Below are 16475 nucleotides of genomic sequence, written 5' to 3' on the forward strand. Positions count from 1 at the left end.
AATTCTTAACAATTAATATATTCTTCAAAATATTTCATATCTTTGTTTTGTAAACATTTATTTAAATTTTTTTGTCTACTACTTTTGGTGAGCAATAATTCCACTCTTTTATATTAACTACTGCTTTCAAAGAACACTGCCTTGGAAAAAAAAAATTATACTATTTGATATGAAATTTCAAATACAAATAGCTCCTTAAAACAATCTTGTTCAAATTTTGTTCAATAATTGATTGTGAATGTTACTTCCAAAGTTATACTCTAGCTCCGTACTGATGAATAACGATTACATGTTTTGTTTTATGAGATTTTTTATTTATAGAAATTATTATGAAATAATAGAGGGAAACAGAAAAAATCTTGTACTTTATTAATGGCATAGACAGATTCAAAAAAAAAAAAGTTGGATCGAAACTTTGAAACGATTTATTTTGGGATCCTTTTTCTGAAAAGAGTGGCTGATACTGTTTTGTAATATAATTTTTTGCCATTTTTTTTGAAACAGAAAGAGTGTTGGATTTATTTGAAACAGTAGCTGATTTTTTTTAAAACAATAAGACTAGCTTAAAATTTTTTTTTATGAAAAATAAAACACTTTGGTTTCGGAAAAAATTGTGGCTCCATAGTTTGGATCCGATATTTATTTTCTGATCCATCTATACTATCGAAAAAGCCCAGCACTCTTTCTGTTTCCCTTTATTATTTAATAATAATTTATATAAATAACAAATTCTCATGTTATATTGGTAGTGCCATGCATAATATATACAATGCATTTTTTATTTTAAGAAATTACTATTAAATAATAAAGGGATAAAAAAGAATACCATGTTATATTGGTAGTGCCATGCATAATATATACAATGAATTTTAAATTTTGGATCAAAACCTCTACGGTTCTCCGCCGAGCCGCAGAAAAGAAAAAAAAAAAAGGGCGATCTGTTCACGAAGCTGGTTTGAGAGTCGGCCGGCTCCACCGCGCCTCTCCACCTCGCCCCTCCATCCACCCCTCTTCGTCTGCCCGGTTCAACTTGTTGCGTTTCAATTGAGCGGATGGATTCGTTCAAGGATTCTGCCGCTAGTTGTATTTTCCGTTCGTCTCGACTTTCCGGGTTCGACTGAGGGTTTGTGAATTCATTCTGCCCTGTAGTATCTACTATATCTATATGTGAATAAGGTATGTATTTTGGTTGTTGCCGATGATGAGAATGCGACGAGTTGTCTCTTTTCTTCTCTCTTTCTTCTTCTTCCTCCTCTCTCAATGGAGATTGTCCTGGTCCGGTTGATTCAGTTCCCGGTTCCGGTTTGATTCAGTGCCATCTCAGTTGAGTGGTGACTGTCCTGGTTCGGTTTGATTCAGTGCCCTCTTCTTTCCTCCTCTCGAGTGGTGACTGTCCCGATCTGGTTTGATTCAGTGCCTCTCGGCTGTGAACTCCTCTGGACGGCGTCGAATTCGGAAAGAAGAAGACGTTTCGTCATCAAGAAAGGGTTCGATGCGGCATAGTCCGCGGGATATGCAACTCGAAGAAATTACTGCTGTGTCTACATTCTCAGAGAAGAAAATCAGAAAGCCCACTTACTTGTTATTCTGGCACGAATAGATCAATTTGCATTCTCTAACTTCACGTATCTTTTATTTTATGACATAGCAAATTAGATGATTGTACAAGGAGCTCAATGTATAGGTTTTAATTATTCTTAATTTTAACAAAAGAAACCTATATAATAGCTACTTTGTAAATCATTGGATCAATGCAATCGCCTACAGGCTTTCAACCAAAAAAAAAAAAAAATTGGATCAAAACTTTGTACTTGAATTTTTTTTCGAATCCAAAATGCTTTTGATAAACATATATTCGAAACATCTATGATAAATATATACATATCATCTATGTGATGCCCCCTCTTCGTTTAGCAAGTTTACTCTAATATATAGTCCTCGAAGCTTTTCAAATTAAAAATTTGTAAGCATTAATTCATATACTTTTTGTATGTCCATTTTCAGTGAAAATTAATTGAACTAATTGTATATCCGGTTTTGAAGAAAATTAAATGAGTACTGCTTTTTGTATCTTATTAGAGTTCTCTCTTTTTCTTGTTTGGGCAATTAAAGTCAGTTTCGTATTTTATTCGTTTTAAATAAGTACCTTATAGTCTGTTGGATTTATTGTCAACCTCGTTGGATTTAATGCTAACATTGAGCATATATGTAATCTAATTATGGATTGTTTACTGTCATATATGATTGTCAATTAAAGTGATCAAATAAGGTAGTAGACAATTAATATATTCATTAGGATGTGGTCCATAAATGTGTAGAACAATTTAGGCAAAGATCAAATCATTGATAGACTGATTTAGAAATTTGCAATTCAGAAAAGTACATTTTCAGAGGTTAGAAATCTGCCTTTATGAAGGCTTGTTCTGTCCGCACGAATTTTGATGCAGTCGCACAGCTTTTGATGCGCCAGCACGGTTTTTGATGCACATCACATAAACCTTTTTCAATTTGGTAGATAACCATAAATGTTATTATATATAAGGATTGGTCCCCAAGGCACAAGATAACTAAGAAGAGCACAGAATCTGAACATATGTTTTTTCTCTTAAAAAAAATACAGTTCTGTGTGTCTTCTCTTCTTCCTTCTTCCACCATCAAAGAATAGAGAAGAGAAATCCATTAGGAAATATGGAGAGGATTTCTCAAGGGCCACACCTTGGTGTCTTGGAAGACTTATTCCTCGACCCGACGACAAAAGGCGAGAAGGACTTCTTGCCATTGAAGACTTGTCTCGTGCTAACGGAGACGGCTTGTTCTATTATGGCTTTTGTTATTCCATGACAAACGACATGGAATCAGGTATTATGTTACGCACTTATGATTTATTTTTTGGGTCCCTTTGGCATAGGACGGTCCTTAGGTTAAGGTGAGGAACTGTTTCTCCTTCCCCAGTGTGTAAGTGTTTGACCCCTAGATGAGATGTAATTGTTTGATCTCTAGATAAGGCATAATTGTTTGGCCTTTTATGATTCCCCAACAAGTGGTATCAGAGTCTTCCTATGCCGAAGGATTAAGTCTTTTAGGATCTAGAGAGAATAAGAAATTATTGATGAATTTTTTCGTCGTTTTTCGTTGAAGTTTTCTTGATTGTTTTAGATCTAAAATTTTGATTTGGAGAGCACAAAACTTGTAAAAATTTGCTGCCAAAAGTGTCTATTTTTCAGTTATTAAGTTGGTTACAATTTGCTAGAAGATTTCCATTTGAAATCACAAAATTTTAATCAAATCGGTCCTGGCAGATTTTGTACAACTCTCCGTGTGGACTCACAGAGGCTACGCAAAATTCCGCATAGCCTTTATTGGCAAATTTTAATAGGCAGTTATGGATTTTCTTTTGGTTTTTGGGGAAATTTAATTTTTGATAAATTTCCTAAAACAAAATATACACATTTGGAATTAAATTTCTAAATTTGAAATATTACTTAAGGTGCTTCCAAAATTATAAAATCTCTCTAGATCATGGGTCAATTTCAGCATAATAAATGCAGTTTTATAGCTACTCAGAAAACAGATTCGGTCGCATGGATTTTGATGCGACAGCACGGTTTTTGATGCAAATGCACAAAATATCTTTTTCAAATTGGCAAATCGCACTAAAATTCGTGGTCGCCACAGAACTCTCTAGAAATTACAGAATAATTTCTGGGATTAAAATTGCAGTTATTATGAAGCAATTATATTTATTTATTTAATTGCAATTTTGTTTTATGGCTAAAGTGTAAATTATAATTCTTATAAAGGCATTAAAGTTGTATGTATCTTGAATTGAATTAATTGAGTTCTAATTGTACCCAAAGGTACCTCTTTTGACTAGATTAATTTAAATTCATTTTACAAAAGAAAGTTAAGGTGCAATTAATGGATGCAATCATTATCGGTCCAAAGGAAGGTAATGGTTACAAAAATTATTTATGCAAGTTAGTGATAATAAAGTATAGTGATGACCAAAAATTTTACACATGTCAACATTGTCGGTCCAAAGGAAGGCATGTTGTTCGATATGTTCTAGGCTATCAGTACTTTATTATTGCACTAAAGTATCATAAGAAATTGGCCTGTTACCCAGAGGTATCCGCTTAATAGAAACCGATACTTTGGTTTTAAGATTATTTTTTAAGTCTCATAAAATGTGATGATTTATTAAGATAAGTTACGATACTATGAATGTAACAATGTCGAGGGAAGTTCTGGAAGTTCTGTCTAGGCAAGTCGGAATTCGAAGTACATCCTTAGAGATCCCTGACTTACCTGGGAACTTACCTGGTTGTGAAATTCGTGTGTATAGTAACAAAAGGGAAAATCATCTCATATATTTTGAGCAAGTTGGGCCTTTATTTGAATGTAATTTATAAATTCAGATTTTTTATTTGTATTGTTCTTTGTGATTTTTTGTTCGCAATTTTCCAGCTAGCATTGTTAAAGGCCTAAACAACATTTCTTTCATGTTGAATGGAACCAACTTCAAATATTGACATGAGAGCATAATAATAGTTCTCGGTGTCAAGGATTTGGACCTTACATTAAGAAGGTATGTCTCACTCTTACATATAAGAGTACTTCTGATGATCAGAAATAGAAGGAAAAGTGGGACATATCAAACTGCATGTGTCTTATAATAATGAAGAGGTACATTAAGAGGTATTAATGGGCGCGATTTTAGATTTGATTGTTACCATTAAAAAAATTTTAAGGGATAATAAAGAAGCTGCAGAGTACACACTCAAAAGAAACTGGAAAAATGGCAAGATAATTGCCATGTCAGATAATACCGGTTGTTTCTTTTGTTGTGGAGTTGAACACAGGAAAGAACATAGCCATAATTTCATGCTTGGCTTGTTGAGAATGTTATGTCTCTTCTTTTGGTTTGTAAGGAGGTTAATTAACTTCTATATCTGAATACAATTGGTGGATAAATTGAAACTATTCGCATAAGTGTATCTTTTTGCAAGGCTGCATAAACAATCGAAGTCAAGTGATGATGAAAGACTCATCTTTGTGGGCAATCGTAATAAAATTAAGGTGAAAGCTATTTGACAATTACATAGATTATTTTTGAGAAAACTAGATTTTAATTGAATTTATATGAAATATTTATGGTACTTGTCTTTTAGACAATAAAATTTATGTTTTAAACAAATATGAACTTATGATAAATTAGTTTATATAATTTTATTTATGAAAATTTGGTTTATTTCAAAATTCAAAACAAGCTGGTTCTGGTTTTCATTTGAATTATGATAATCTATATTATTTGGATGTGAATAGCTATTATTTAGAAGCCTTGCATATAGATAAAAATAAGTATTTGGTAAAACTGACAAATGAGAATTCGGTCACATTATGACACAAGACATTATGTAATTCTAGACGTAGAATTGAACATCTTGTGTCTAATGAAATTCTCAAATCCTTAGATTTCTCAGATCTTAATTATTGTATAAATTTCATAAAAGGGAAACAAACCAAGTTAAGGACATATCAAGCCAGAAAGTGTTCAGAAGTCTTAGAATTGATACATACGGATATCTGTGGTCCGTTTCCAATGGCCATAAGAAACGGACACCGTTATTTCATTTCTTTTATGGACGACAATTCGAGATATGGCTATGTATATTTGATTAAAAAAAGGCTCAAGCCCTTGAATGTTCAAATGTTCCAAGGTGGAAGTTGAGCTACAACTCAACAGACACATTAAGGCCATCAGATCTGACCGTGGTGAAGAATACTTTGGCAGATATGATGGATCAGGTGAACAACGTCGAGGGCCTTTTGCTCAGTTCATAGATGAATGCGGAATTGTCCCTCAGTATATATTGCCTGGTTCGCCAGCAATGAATGGAGTATCTGAGAGGCGCAATAGAATGCTTACGGACATGGTAAGGAGTATGATTAGTCGTACTACTTTACCAAATAATCTAAAAGGTGAGGCCTTAAACTCTGCAGCTTATATCCTTAACAGAGTACCCACTAAAGTAACTAACAAAACCCCATATGAGATTTGGACTGGGAGTAAGCCAAGTTTAGGTCATTTGCGAGTATGGGTATGTCCAGCTGAGGCAAGGCCTTACAAACCTACCGAAAAGAAACTGGATGAAAGGACAGTTAGTTGTTATTTTATTGGGTATGCCGAGCGCTCAAGGGGTTATAAATTTTACAATCCTACATAACATAATGCATTTGAGACAGGAAATGCAAATTTTTTTAGGATGTTGAGTTTGTGGGGGGGTGAGAAAATAATTGATTTCGAAGAAGAATATGCAAATATTCCATCAGTTATTGCGAGTTTTATGGATATAGATCCGAGTTTTACTCAAAACACCATACGAACGAAATCATTATTGAAACTCAAACTCAACAAGATGAAACAACACAAAATAAAAATCCAGAGACGGGTGCAGGCCACTCAGGACCGCACCAAGTTTTGGAAGATATTGTTGTAGGCCAGATTATTTCAGACAATACTGGATGCCCTTAAGAAAATTCAGAAGTGTCAATAAAGAAATATAATCATTCACTGACAATGACATTGGGAAAATTACCCCATTACCTAAAGATGCGAAACTCATTAGTAATAAGGAATAATATAAAGCTCGTCTTGTCGCTAAAGATTTAAGAGACTTTCTATTTGATTTCATTTAATGAATGCAAGCATTAACCGGCCCAAAGGAAGGTTAATAATTGTTAAAATTATGTGTACATAGAGTGTAGTGATGATTATTATGTTTTACATATAATCAATATTGTCGGCCCAAAGGAAGGCATATTGATTGATATGTTATTTGAATCATCAATACTCTATTTTTGAAAGTATCTTTAAAGACCATATTGGCATTGGTTACGCATTTTAATTTGGAGCTTTAGTAAATGGATATTAAGACAATGTTTCTAAATGGTGACATTAATGAAACAATCTAAATGGTGCAACTAGAAAACTATGTGTCAGGAGACGCAAAGTCTATGGTGTGCAAACTTAAGAAATTCATCTATGAACTAAAGAAAATGTCTCAATAATGGTATTGCAAAATCATAGTGAGATTATCTCGTTTGATTTTGAGATAAATTTATTGAATGATTTTGTATACCTTAAGTTCTGTGGGAGTATGTTTGTATTTCTGGATTTATATGTGGATATCATATTGCTTGCCAATATCGATATAAATATGTTGCAAGTAACTAAGAACTTTCTGATAAAGAATTCAGAGATGGAAGATTTTAGTGATGCATCATTTAGCCTAGGGATTGAAATACTAAGGGATAAGATCCAAAAGTATTCTAAGTTTATCCCAAATGAATTATATCGATAAGGTTCTCCTTAAGTATGACAAGCAAAACAGTAACCAGAAAATAAATCTCAATAGCGAAAGGAGACAAATCTAGTCTCACCAAGTGCCCCAAGTATTATTCAGTTAATGGGACAATGATAAAGTAAAGTAAAGAAAAGGAAAGAGTACAGAATGGTGAATTCAAAATAGAACATGTAGGAATAGACTTTATGTTAGCATATCCTCTTACTAAGGGATTGACACCGGCTAAGTTTGAAGAGCATGTTGCTCATATGGGTGTAATCTCTATTAAGAGTATTCAGTTTTAGTGGGAGTCTGTTATTTGTAATTTAATGTTCTATTTTTCATTGTAATTTTGGATATGTAACTTGTGACATATAACAAGTGTTATATATATTATGAAGTTTTGACATTCTGGTTCTCGTTTATGTTTGAATATTTAGTTAACTAATTAAATTCAGTTTCAAGATTTATGTGGGAGACCAAGTTAGAAATAGGCATGTGAAGATCACAATTGCATGTAATTTCTATTCTACACATCCACATCATGATTCATGTCATTCAGCTGTATTAGTGATGTGATTATTGAGAGTTTAGTTGCGAATAAATGCGATGAATGCCGCTTTAGTCCTTTGCTGATATAGTTGATGGACCGAATTGGTTTGGGAATATATAAAAAAGACAGTAAAGAAATGTGCGCACATAAGGAACACAATGCATAATTAAAAAGTCATGACATATTGCTCAAGTGGGAGATTGTTGGATTTATTGCTAACCTCGTTGGATTTAATGCCAACATTGAGTATATATGTAATCTAATTATGGATTGTTTACTGTCATATATCATTGTCAATTAAAGTGATCAAATAAGGTAATAGACAATTAAAATATTCATTAGGATGTGGTCCATAAATGTGTAGAACAATTTAGGCAAAGATCAAATCATTGATAGACTGATTTAGAAATTTGCAATTCAGAAAAGTACATTTTTAGAGGTTAGAAATCTGCCTTTATGGAGGGTTGTTCTGTTCACACGAATATTGATGCAGTCACACAACTTTTGATGCATCAGCATGGTTTTTGATGCACACATCACATTATACCTTTTTCAATTTGGCATATAACCATAAAGGTTATTATATATAAGGATTGGTCCCCAAGGCACAAGATAACTAAGAAAAGCATAGAATCTGAACATATATTTTTCTCTTAAGAAAAATACAGTTCTGTGTGTCTTCTCTTCTTCTTCCACCATCAAAGAATAGAGAAGAGAAATCCATTAGGAAATATGGAGATGATTTCTCAAGGGCCACACTTTGCTGTCTTGGAAGACTTATTCCTCGACCCGACGACAAAAGGCGAGAAGGACTTCTTGCCATTGAAGACTTGTCTCGTGCTCACGGAGACAGCTTGCTCTACTATGGCTTTAGTTATTACATGACAAACGACATGGAATCAGGTATTATGTTCTGCACTTATGATTTATGTTTTGGGTCTCTTTGGCATAGGACGGTCCTTAGGTTAAGGTGGGGAACTGTTTCTCCTTCCCCGGGGTGTAAGTGTTTGACCCCTAGATGAGATGTAATTGTTTGATCTCTAGATAAGGCATAATTGTTTGGCCTTTTATGATTCCCCAACATAGTCATCATCGAAGTAGGGCTGGCAAAAAAACTCGCAGCTCGGAAAAAGCTCGGGAAAAGCTCGCTTGGACCTGGCTCGAGCTAAAGCCCGATTCGACTCGTTTTGGATCTGTCCAAATCAGTGCGAGTTTGAGCTTTTATCAAGCTCGGCTCGGTCCACTCGGTTAATTAGAATTCAACCTTCCGAAACAAAACCCAAGGAAACAAAACTCGCAGCTTCATTGGTTACAGTTTGCATGATTTTGGTGTATGATTGGCAAATTAATTTGATTTGGTGTGTGATGTTAATTTATCCTATGAATATAGAAATAAATATATATATATAAATTAATATCTATGAATTTCCTTAATTTATATTTTTTTTGTGTATTTACCTATGTGTAAAATTACCAATTGGATGAACTTTATACATTATCTAATACAATTGGGCTTTTGGCCCACGAGCTTTTATGAGCAAGCTTGGCTCGCTCGTTGCCAAAATGAGCGAGCCACAAGCCATTTTTTTAGCTCGGACTCTAATGTTGGCTCACTCGTGACTCGCTCGCTTTCAAAACGAGCGAGTATGAGCTTAATCTAGCTTGGTCCAAGCCGACTCGTTGCCAGTCCTACATCGAATCTCCTAACTTTTTATTCATTTATTGACAGGTATTTCAAAATGAGAAGGAGAGTGAGATTCAAGAATTTAAGGATGTTGGGTTGCAACTAGTTGAAAAATGTGATGGATTGCCTCTTGCTATCAAAACTATAGGTGGTGTGCTTTGCACAAAGCCAAAATCCAAAGTCCAATGGCAAGTTGTTCTAAAAAGCAATATGTGGTCAATTGTTGGGATGGCAAGTATCCACAATGCATTCCATTTGAGCTACGAGGACCTTTCATCACCTTTGAAGCAGTGCTTCATCTTTTGTTCCCTCTTTCCAGAAGATTTTGAGTTTGACAAAACAGATTTAATCTATCAGTGGTTAGCAGAAGGATATCTGCAAGATAAGGTAGATTTCTGGGAGTTGGGAAATGAGTACTACACAGAGTTATTGGTACGAAATATTTTGGAAGATACTGACAAATTCTGTAATCAAGAAGAATGCAAAATGCATGATCTTTTGTGGTCCTTTGCCCGCCAATTAGGAAAAGATGAAAACTGTGTATTGAGGGAGGGAGATGTTTTATCCAGGCCTGAGGTTTCACTGAAAATACGGCGGTTATCTATAGAAGGAAATAAGGTGAATATTGAATTATTTCAAAAGGAAAATGGATTGAGAACATTATTTCTACGCGATAAACCTGAAATTGCACTTGATTATCTATGTAAAGCTTTTTCAAACCTCCGCATGTTAGATCTTAGGAGCTCTAATTTCTCAAGCCTACCAGATTCTTTGTGTGACCTCATGCATTTGAGATACTTGGATGTCTGTGGTTCACAGATAAGAAATCTTCCTAATTCCATTGGAAATCTCAAATGTCTAGTATATTTGAATCTTGCAAATTGCAGAGGTTTGTCAAGTGTCCCTCGTAGTATCACCAATCTACAAGAACTGAAATTCCTATGTACTTACTATTCAGGAGTAAGGGGAATCCCAGCAGGCCTAAATAAAATAGACAAGCTCGTTCAACTAATTGGATTCAACCCAGACAATAACCATTTGGATGGATTTAGTAGCCTAGACAGCTTAGGAACTCTGTCAAAGCTAATTAACCTTAGTTTATACAGTTTAGAGAAAGTATCAGACAAGAGCATAGCAAAAAGGGCAAACCTTGAAAACAAAGATCATTTACAAAACCTAAGTTTTTCTTACAGCACATTGAGCTCAGAAGAACAACTTTCCCAAACTAATGAAAAGAAGGTGACAACTGAGGATGTTTTAAATGAGCTTTGTCCTCCACGTTCTATAGAAATTGTTCACATAGTGGGTTACTTTGGCAGCCACCTTCCTAATTGGCTAACTTTGACGGCAAACCTTCCAAACTTGAGATATCTTAGTATCGAAAATTGTTCATGCTTTGAAGAGCTTGCGTTGTTAGGCCAACTCCCCAATTTGGATTATCTTCAAATAATAGATGCATATTCAGTGGTGAGTGTGGGACAAGAGTTCTTGTGGGAAGGCATCCAAAATAGAGATACAATAGCTACGAGTTGTCATGCCAATAAGTCCGCATTTCCCAAATTGAGTGTACTAAACTTTACAGTGATGGCTAATTGGAAAGAGTGGCAGTGGAATAAGGGACAAGTAGCCATGCCAAAGATGAAAAAATTATATATTAGAGATTGTCCCCTGTTGAGATCTCTTCCGGAGGGTATTTTGCATCATGCTACTTCCTTGGAGTATCTAGATATTAATGGTGCTAATAATCTAATTACAGTAGAAAACCTTCCATCAATCAAAGATATTCGAGTTTCTAGCAGCCCAAACTTGGAGAGGATTTCAATTTTTCCCAGCATCTCTTATATTCTAATTCAAGAATGTCCAAATCTAAAAGTTGTGGAGAACCTTAAAGCTTTACAGACGATGGAATTAGTTGATTTTAACATGGAAATCCTACCAAATTATTTGAGGACGACAATGCCACACAAACTAAGAATCAGGTGTAGCGAGGAGTTGCTAGTGAAGATTGTAAGCCAAGGAGAAAGTGGTTCTGAGTGGAACAAATTCAAGCACATTCCCAAGGTGAATATCTACTCATCGGGTGAATCTTTCTATGCTACTTACCAGAAAGCACCATACAGTTTCACCACCAATGTACGCACAAGCTCAGAGATGATGTGAGATGATGTGACAACAAGAGAAGAAGCTTGATCTTGCCATTACAATTTTTGTTCAGGTATATTATAATTCCTCCACTTGATCATACTAGCTTCATATTAATTATCATATATTTTTTCTAATATCAGATCCTTTGCTTGATAAATTCACCGAAGTCTTTATTCTCACATAAAGTATAGAATTTAAAATTTGGATTGGTCCGGTATATATTAGTTTATACCAATACAATGTGGAAATGTACTGCCAGTTCCATATTAACCATACATTTTAATTTCTTAGCGGTATTACCATGCATTTTCATTTCTTAGCGCTATTACCATAATTACCCACTACACTTGTACAAATACAATGTGCTTGAATTTTATAGACTTATGCTCTGCACATGTTTTCTTTCATAATGCTGCAAATACATGGATTTTAGTCTAGAATTCAACATGTAACTGGTCAATTTAGGCATTGAGCGGTACTGATCATTACTCAGCATGTAACAATGTTGTTAGCACCATTTATTTATTTTCAAGTTTTCTAATGTGATGTGTCATTTAAATTGGGATTTATCTTGAGTAATGCAGGTATCAAGTTTCATTAAACAAATAGATATACAGGACGAAGAAAGAACATCAAAGATAAATTTTGGATTTGATACATATATATATGATGGTTTAAGTGCTAAAAATATAATTTTTATATTCTTTTTGTGCTTTGTAGATTTAGAAACAACAAGCATCAATGCTGAGACCTGGAAAAGAGCAATGTTTGAAGGTAAAATAAATCATTCGGAAGGAGATTTTTGCAAAAGGATGTTTTTATTTATTTTTTATATAATTTGGTTATGCTTGCTGTTTTGGGGTCATTTGTGAAGGGCGATGTTTCGATGGGCATCGGATCAAATTCTATTCAATGTCCGGTTGAAATCATTTGTTCTACGTTAAGATTCACATGAACTTGATATATACGAATTTTGGAGTAGATCAAACAAATTAAATTTGATCCGATGTTCATTGAACACAAGTACAGAACGCACCTTTTTAATTTGAATTGGTCCGTTATTTTAGTTGGTACAAGTACAATGTGGAAATTATATTCTCAATTCCATAATTTCCATAACTGAATTTAGTTTGTTAGCATTATTTTTGTCCTTATAACTGAATTTTCCATTTTTGGCAAATGTAGTGGGTGCATATTCAAATGTTTGTACCTAGTTGGTTAGCTTGTAAGTACAGAACGCACCACCTATGCAAATAAATTAGTACCATACCAGGACGGTCCTGAAGTGAACTCAATTTTTAAGTATATTGTTCTTCTCTGTTTTCTGACCCCTGTTTTCTTTCCAAAATAGCACCATATCTGAATTATCTAATTCATAACATTCATCCAATATCTCTACAATCAATACAAGTTTTGTACTCTGTGCATTCTGGTTTTTAGTTAATCAACCCATAAATGTTAAATAAATTAAAAACTATGGATTATTTTTTTAACAATTGATATTTTTTTTTCAATTTGAATCCATGCAAAGCAAATATAACATGGATTATTTTGTATTAGAGTGTGTAGAAATAAATAGTAAAAATCAGAAGCCACCGTTGAATCAGCGATTTTCAAAGTGGCTTAATAAATAGTAAAAAAACTCAGAAAAATGTAAAATTTGCTCTCCAAGCACATTTTAATATAGAGATCACATCTAACAGTTCAGATCGACTTTTTGAATTTTGAAAATGACAAAAATGACTTATAAGCATATACCCTCATATGCTTATGTAAGTAGAGTAGCCAACCTCTCTCTCTCTCTCTCTCTTTATATATATATATATATGAAAGTTTCTGTATTATAAAACTCATTGATATTTTCTTTTTGTGCTTTGCAGATTTAATTAGAAACAGAAGGCTTCAATGTTGAGATCTGAAAAGAGTAGTGTTGAGGGTAAAATAAACTATTGGGAAGGAGATTTTTGTGAAAGGATGTTTTGTATTTAATTTTTTATTTACTTTGCTTATGCTTGTTGTTTTGTGGTATTTGTGGCATTTTGATGGGTATCCCATCAAATTCGGTTCAATGTCCGGTCAAAGTCATTTGATTTACGTCAAGATTCGTATGAACTTGATCTACACGAATCTTATAGCAGATCAAATGGATCAAATTTGGTCTGATGCTCATTGGACACCCCTGATTTCTTGTCATGAGCTGTATATATTTTTCATTATTCTTTTGTGTTTGTTTGTGATCAAAGCTTAGTATGGGAAATATTATCCGGACGAGTAAATATGATTGATTTTTTTGTCTATTTTTGGACTGTTTATCCGGACTAGTAAAATTATTTTCATAAAATATTATATAAATATTGATTGTTAGATATATACGCCACTGTATCAAAATTCAATATAAAATCTTAACATCACAAAAACATCTTGTACCGAAATTCAAATTCAGTGTAGTGGGTGTACCGAAAATAAGTTTCGATAGTACACCACTTTACCAAATATAAATTTCGGTACAGGGATTTTTTGTGTAACAATTTGTGTAAGATGTGGCAAGTGGATGTATCGAATTTGAATTTTGGTACCCCTTGTCATGTACCAAATTTCAAATTCAGTATTGATGTTTTTTGTAAAAGAAAAACCCCCGCAATCAACCCATTTTTTTTTTTTAAATCTATATTTCGTTGATATCGTCTCTTTCTTTCACATGAAATCTTTTTAGAGGAGAATTAATTCTAGCAACAAAAAATCATCCTAATTTCATGGTTGACCATGCTATCAAACGCATGTAAACCTTAAGCACCTCCAAAATTTAATCTCATACTAGTCATTAAAGCATTGGAAATTAGCTTGTTTTTCAATCTCAACCCTTGAATAAGAAACTGATTTTGGGCCCCGCGGCCTGTTTAAGCCCAAACAAAACCCAGCTTAACTTAGCAGGCCGCTTCACTATGTAACCAGTACCAGATCGACAATCCTATAATTTGAGGATGAAGCAAATTTTGTTCTGCAGTCCTCCAATTTCATTTTTCAATTTAAAAGCACCTTTTACTAATCAGACCGTTGAAATTAATTGATAGAGAATATATACCTATAGCTTTACATTTTATAATTTAAATTTATTTTAAATTAACTTATTTCTTGAATTTTACTGTAATTTTAAAATTATTTGATCAAACTATAGATAAAAATAAATTGTTACTTTTATCAAACTGTTAGATTAATGACCAATAAGCTCCATAGAACTCTATCATGTCCCCTAAGAAGAGGAAACTCAAGTAAAACATGTCAATATCCCTGTCAAATGAATCATTCAATTTTAAATTGCTCGATACATTGTTTTTGTCTAATTAATTTTCTTCTTGACTCAAGTAAATATGAAACAACAAATGTAAGTGAGCCGGATTTCTTAATAAATTTAAGATTTATTTTGCCATTAACAATTGTCAACATTTTTTTCCCTAATGTTAATAGATTACAACACTTTCATGTTTAGTTGTTTATAATAAATTATTTGTTTTCCTCTCATGCTGTAACTTTGTTTGCAGGAATTAATTAGGGATCTGTGTGAATGTTAATAATGTTATGTGTGAAGAAAGGTCCAAATAATAATGTTACAGTGCAATGCAGAATAGATTGAATGATATACCAAAATAATGAAATAGAGACGAGCAAATATGAAATATATATGAAATAAAGTATATATAATGAGATAAGAATCTACAACTTCATGACTCAGTGCTTGGTCTTTAAGCTGTACACCGACAAAACATGATGATAATAAACTAAGAATTAAAATAAACATTAGTTTGTATCGATCCAGGGAAGGGTTCTTGGTTAGTTAATCTGGTATCATATCATTTTCACTGACGATATAGGAGCATCATTTAAGAATATTACAATTGGCACCTACAGGTCAATAGCTTAATTTGACTTGGAAGCTTCTAAAACACTGCGAATAATTTTAATAATTTCATTTTTAAGTACCTTATTAGAATGCCATTTTGATCATGTTGAATCCTTGACCTGCAACAATTTTTAACGGTTTCAAACCAATAATATTTTTCTCCATCGGTAGTACATTATGTACTGAAAGAAGGAATGTAATACTCCTATATCGGTATTGTATCATGTACTGATACAAGATTAGTATTTTTTTCATATTTCATTTACAAAATTAGCCATTCACTCAATTTGCTAGCAATATTAATCATAGACAAACAAAGATACATAAAACAACATAGACCATCATCAGAAACATTCAGCAATATTAAATTTTACTATTTAACTATTTTATTATCATAAAACATACACATGAATCTTCATAAACAAATGTAGAAGATATGTAAATATTCATGAACAAAATAAGAAGATATACACATCTTCGCAAATTGAGGGTCTGGCTAATTTTATAAATGAAATTCGCAATAAATATTATATCATTTGTATCGATACATGATACACAGTACCGATAGAAGGATCGCATTTCTTATATTAGTACATAACGTACTACCGATAGAGGTTAATATGTTTCTCCTATCGGTAATGTGTTTTGTACCGATGGAATTTAGTTAATTACCTACTATAGGTGTGGTACTGCTAGATGAATTCTTGTACCTCATATCATGTTGGTATCTATTGATAGGCAATCCGTTATTACTTTCAGTTTTAACCTGATAAAATACAGTAGTTTTGTAGTAGTGCAAGCGTCCGTAAGAGTTATTTTAATCCGCTATATTTTATGTAAATATCTGAT

The 16475-nt window shown here is 33.3% G+C and overlaps 2 protein-coding genes across 3 annotated transcripts in view; both read left to right on the forward strand.

Moving 5' to 3' along the window:
• LOC144554042 (putative disease resistance protein RGA3) overlaps positions 1–11880 on the forward strand; it is a 147131-nt gene extending 135251 nt beyond the window's left edge. Inside the window, exon 3 of one of the 2 annotated variants that reach the window (XM_078302256.1) lies at positions 9629–11880. In XM_078302256.1, the coding sequence (XP_078158382.1) occupies positions 9629–11743 (2115 nt within the window). In that variant the 3' untranslated portion in view covers positions 11744–11880. The remainder of the gene's footprint in view (positions 1–9628) is intronic. The other variant, XM_078302257.1, reaches the window with a different exon arrangement.
• LOC144554044 (putative disease resistance protein RGA3) overlaps positions 1–12721 on the forward strand; it is a 33918-nt gene extending 21197 nt beyond the window's left edge. Inside the window, exon 3 of the mRNA XM_078302259.1 lies at positions 12449–12721. The gene's annotated coding sequence lies outside the window, so the exon portion shown is untranslated. The remainder of the gene's footprint in view (positions 1–12448) is intronic.
• Positions 12722–16475: the final 3754 nt, after the last annotated feature.

The sequence above is a fragment of the Carex rostrata genome, chromosome 5 (assembly GCF_964058835.1).
Source record: "Carex rostrata chromosome 5, lpCarRost1.2, whole genome shotgun sequence".
NCBI lineage: Eukaryota > Viridiplantae > Streptophyta > Magnoliopsida > Poales > Cyperaceae > Carex > Carex rostrata.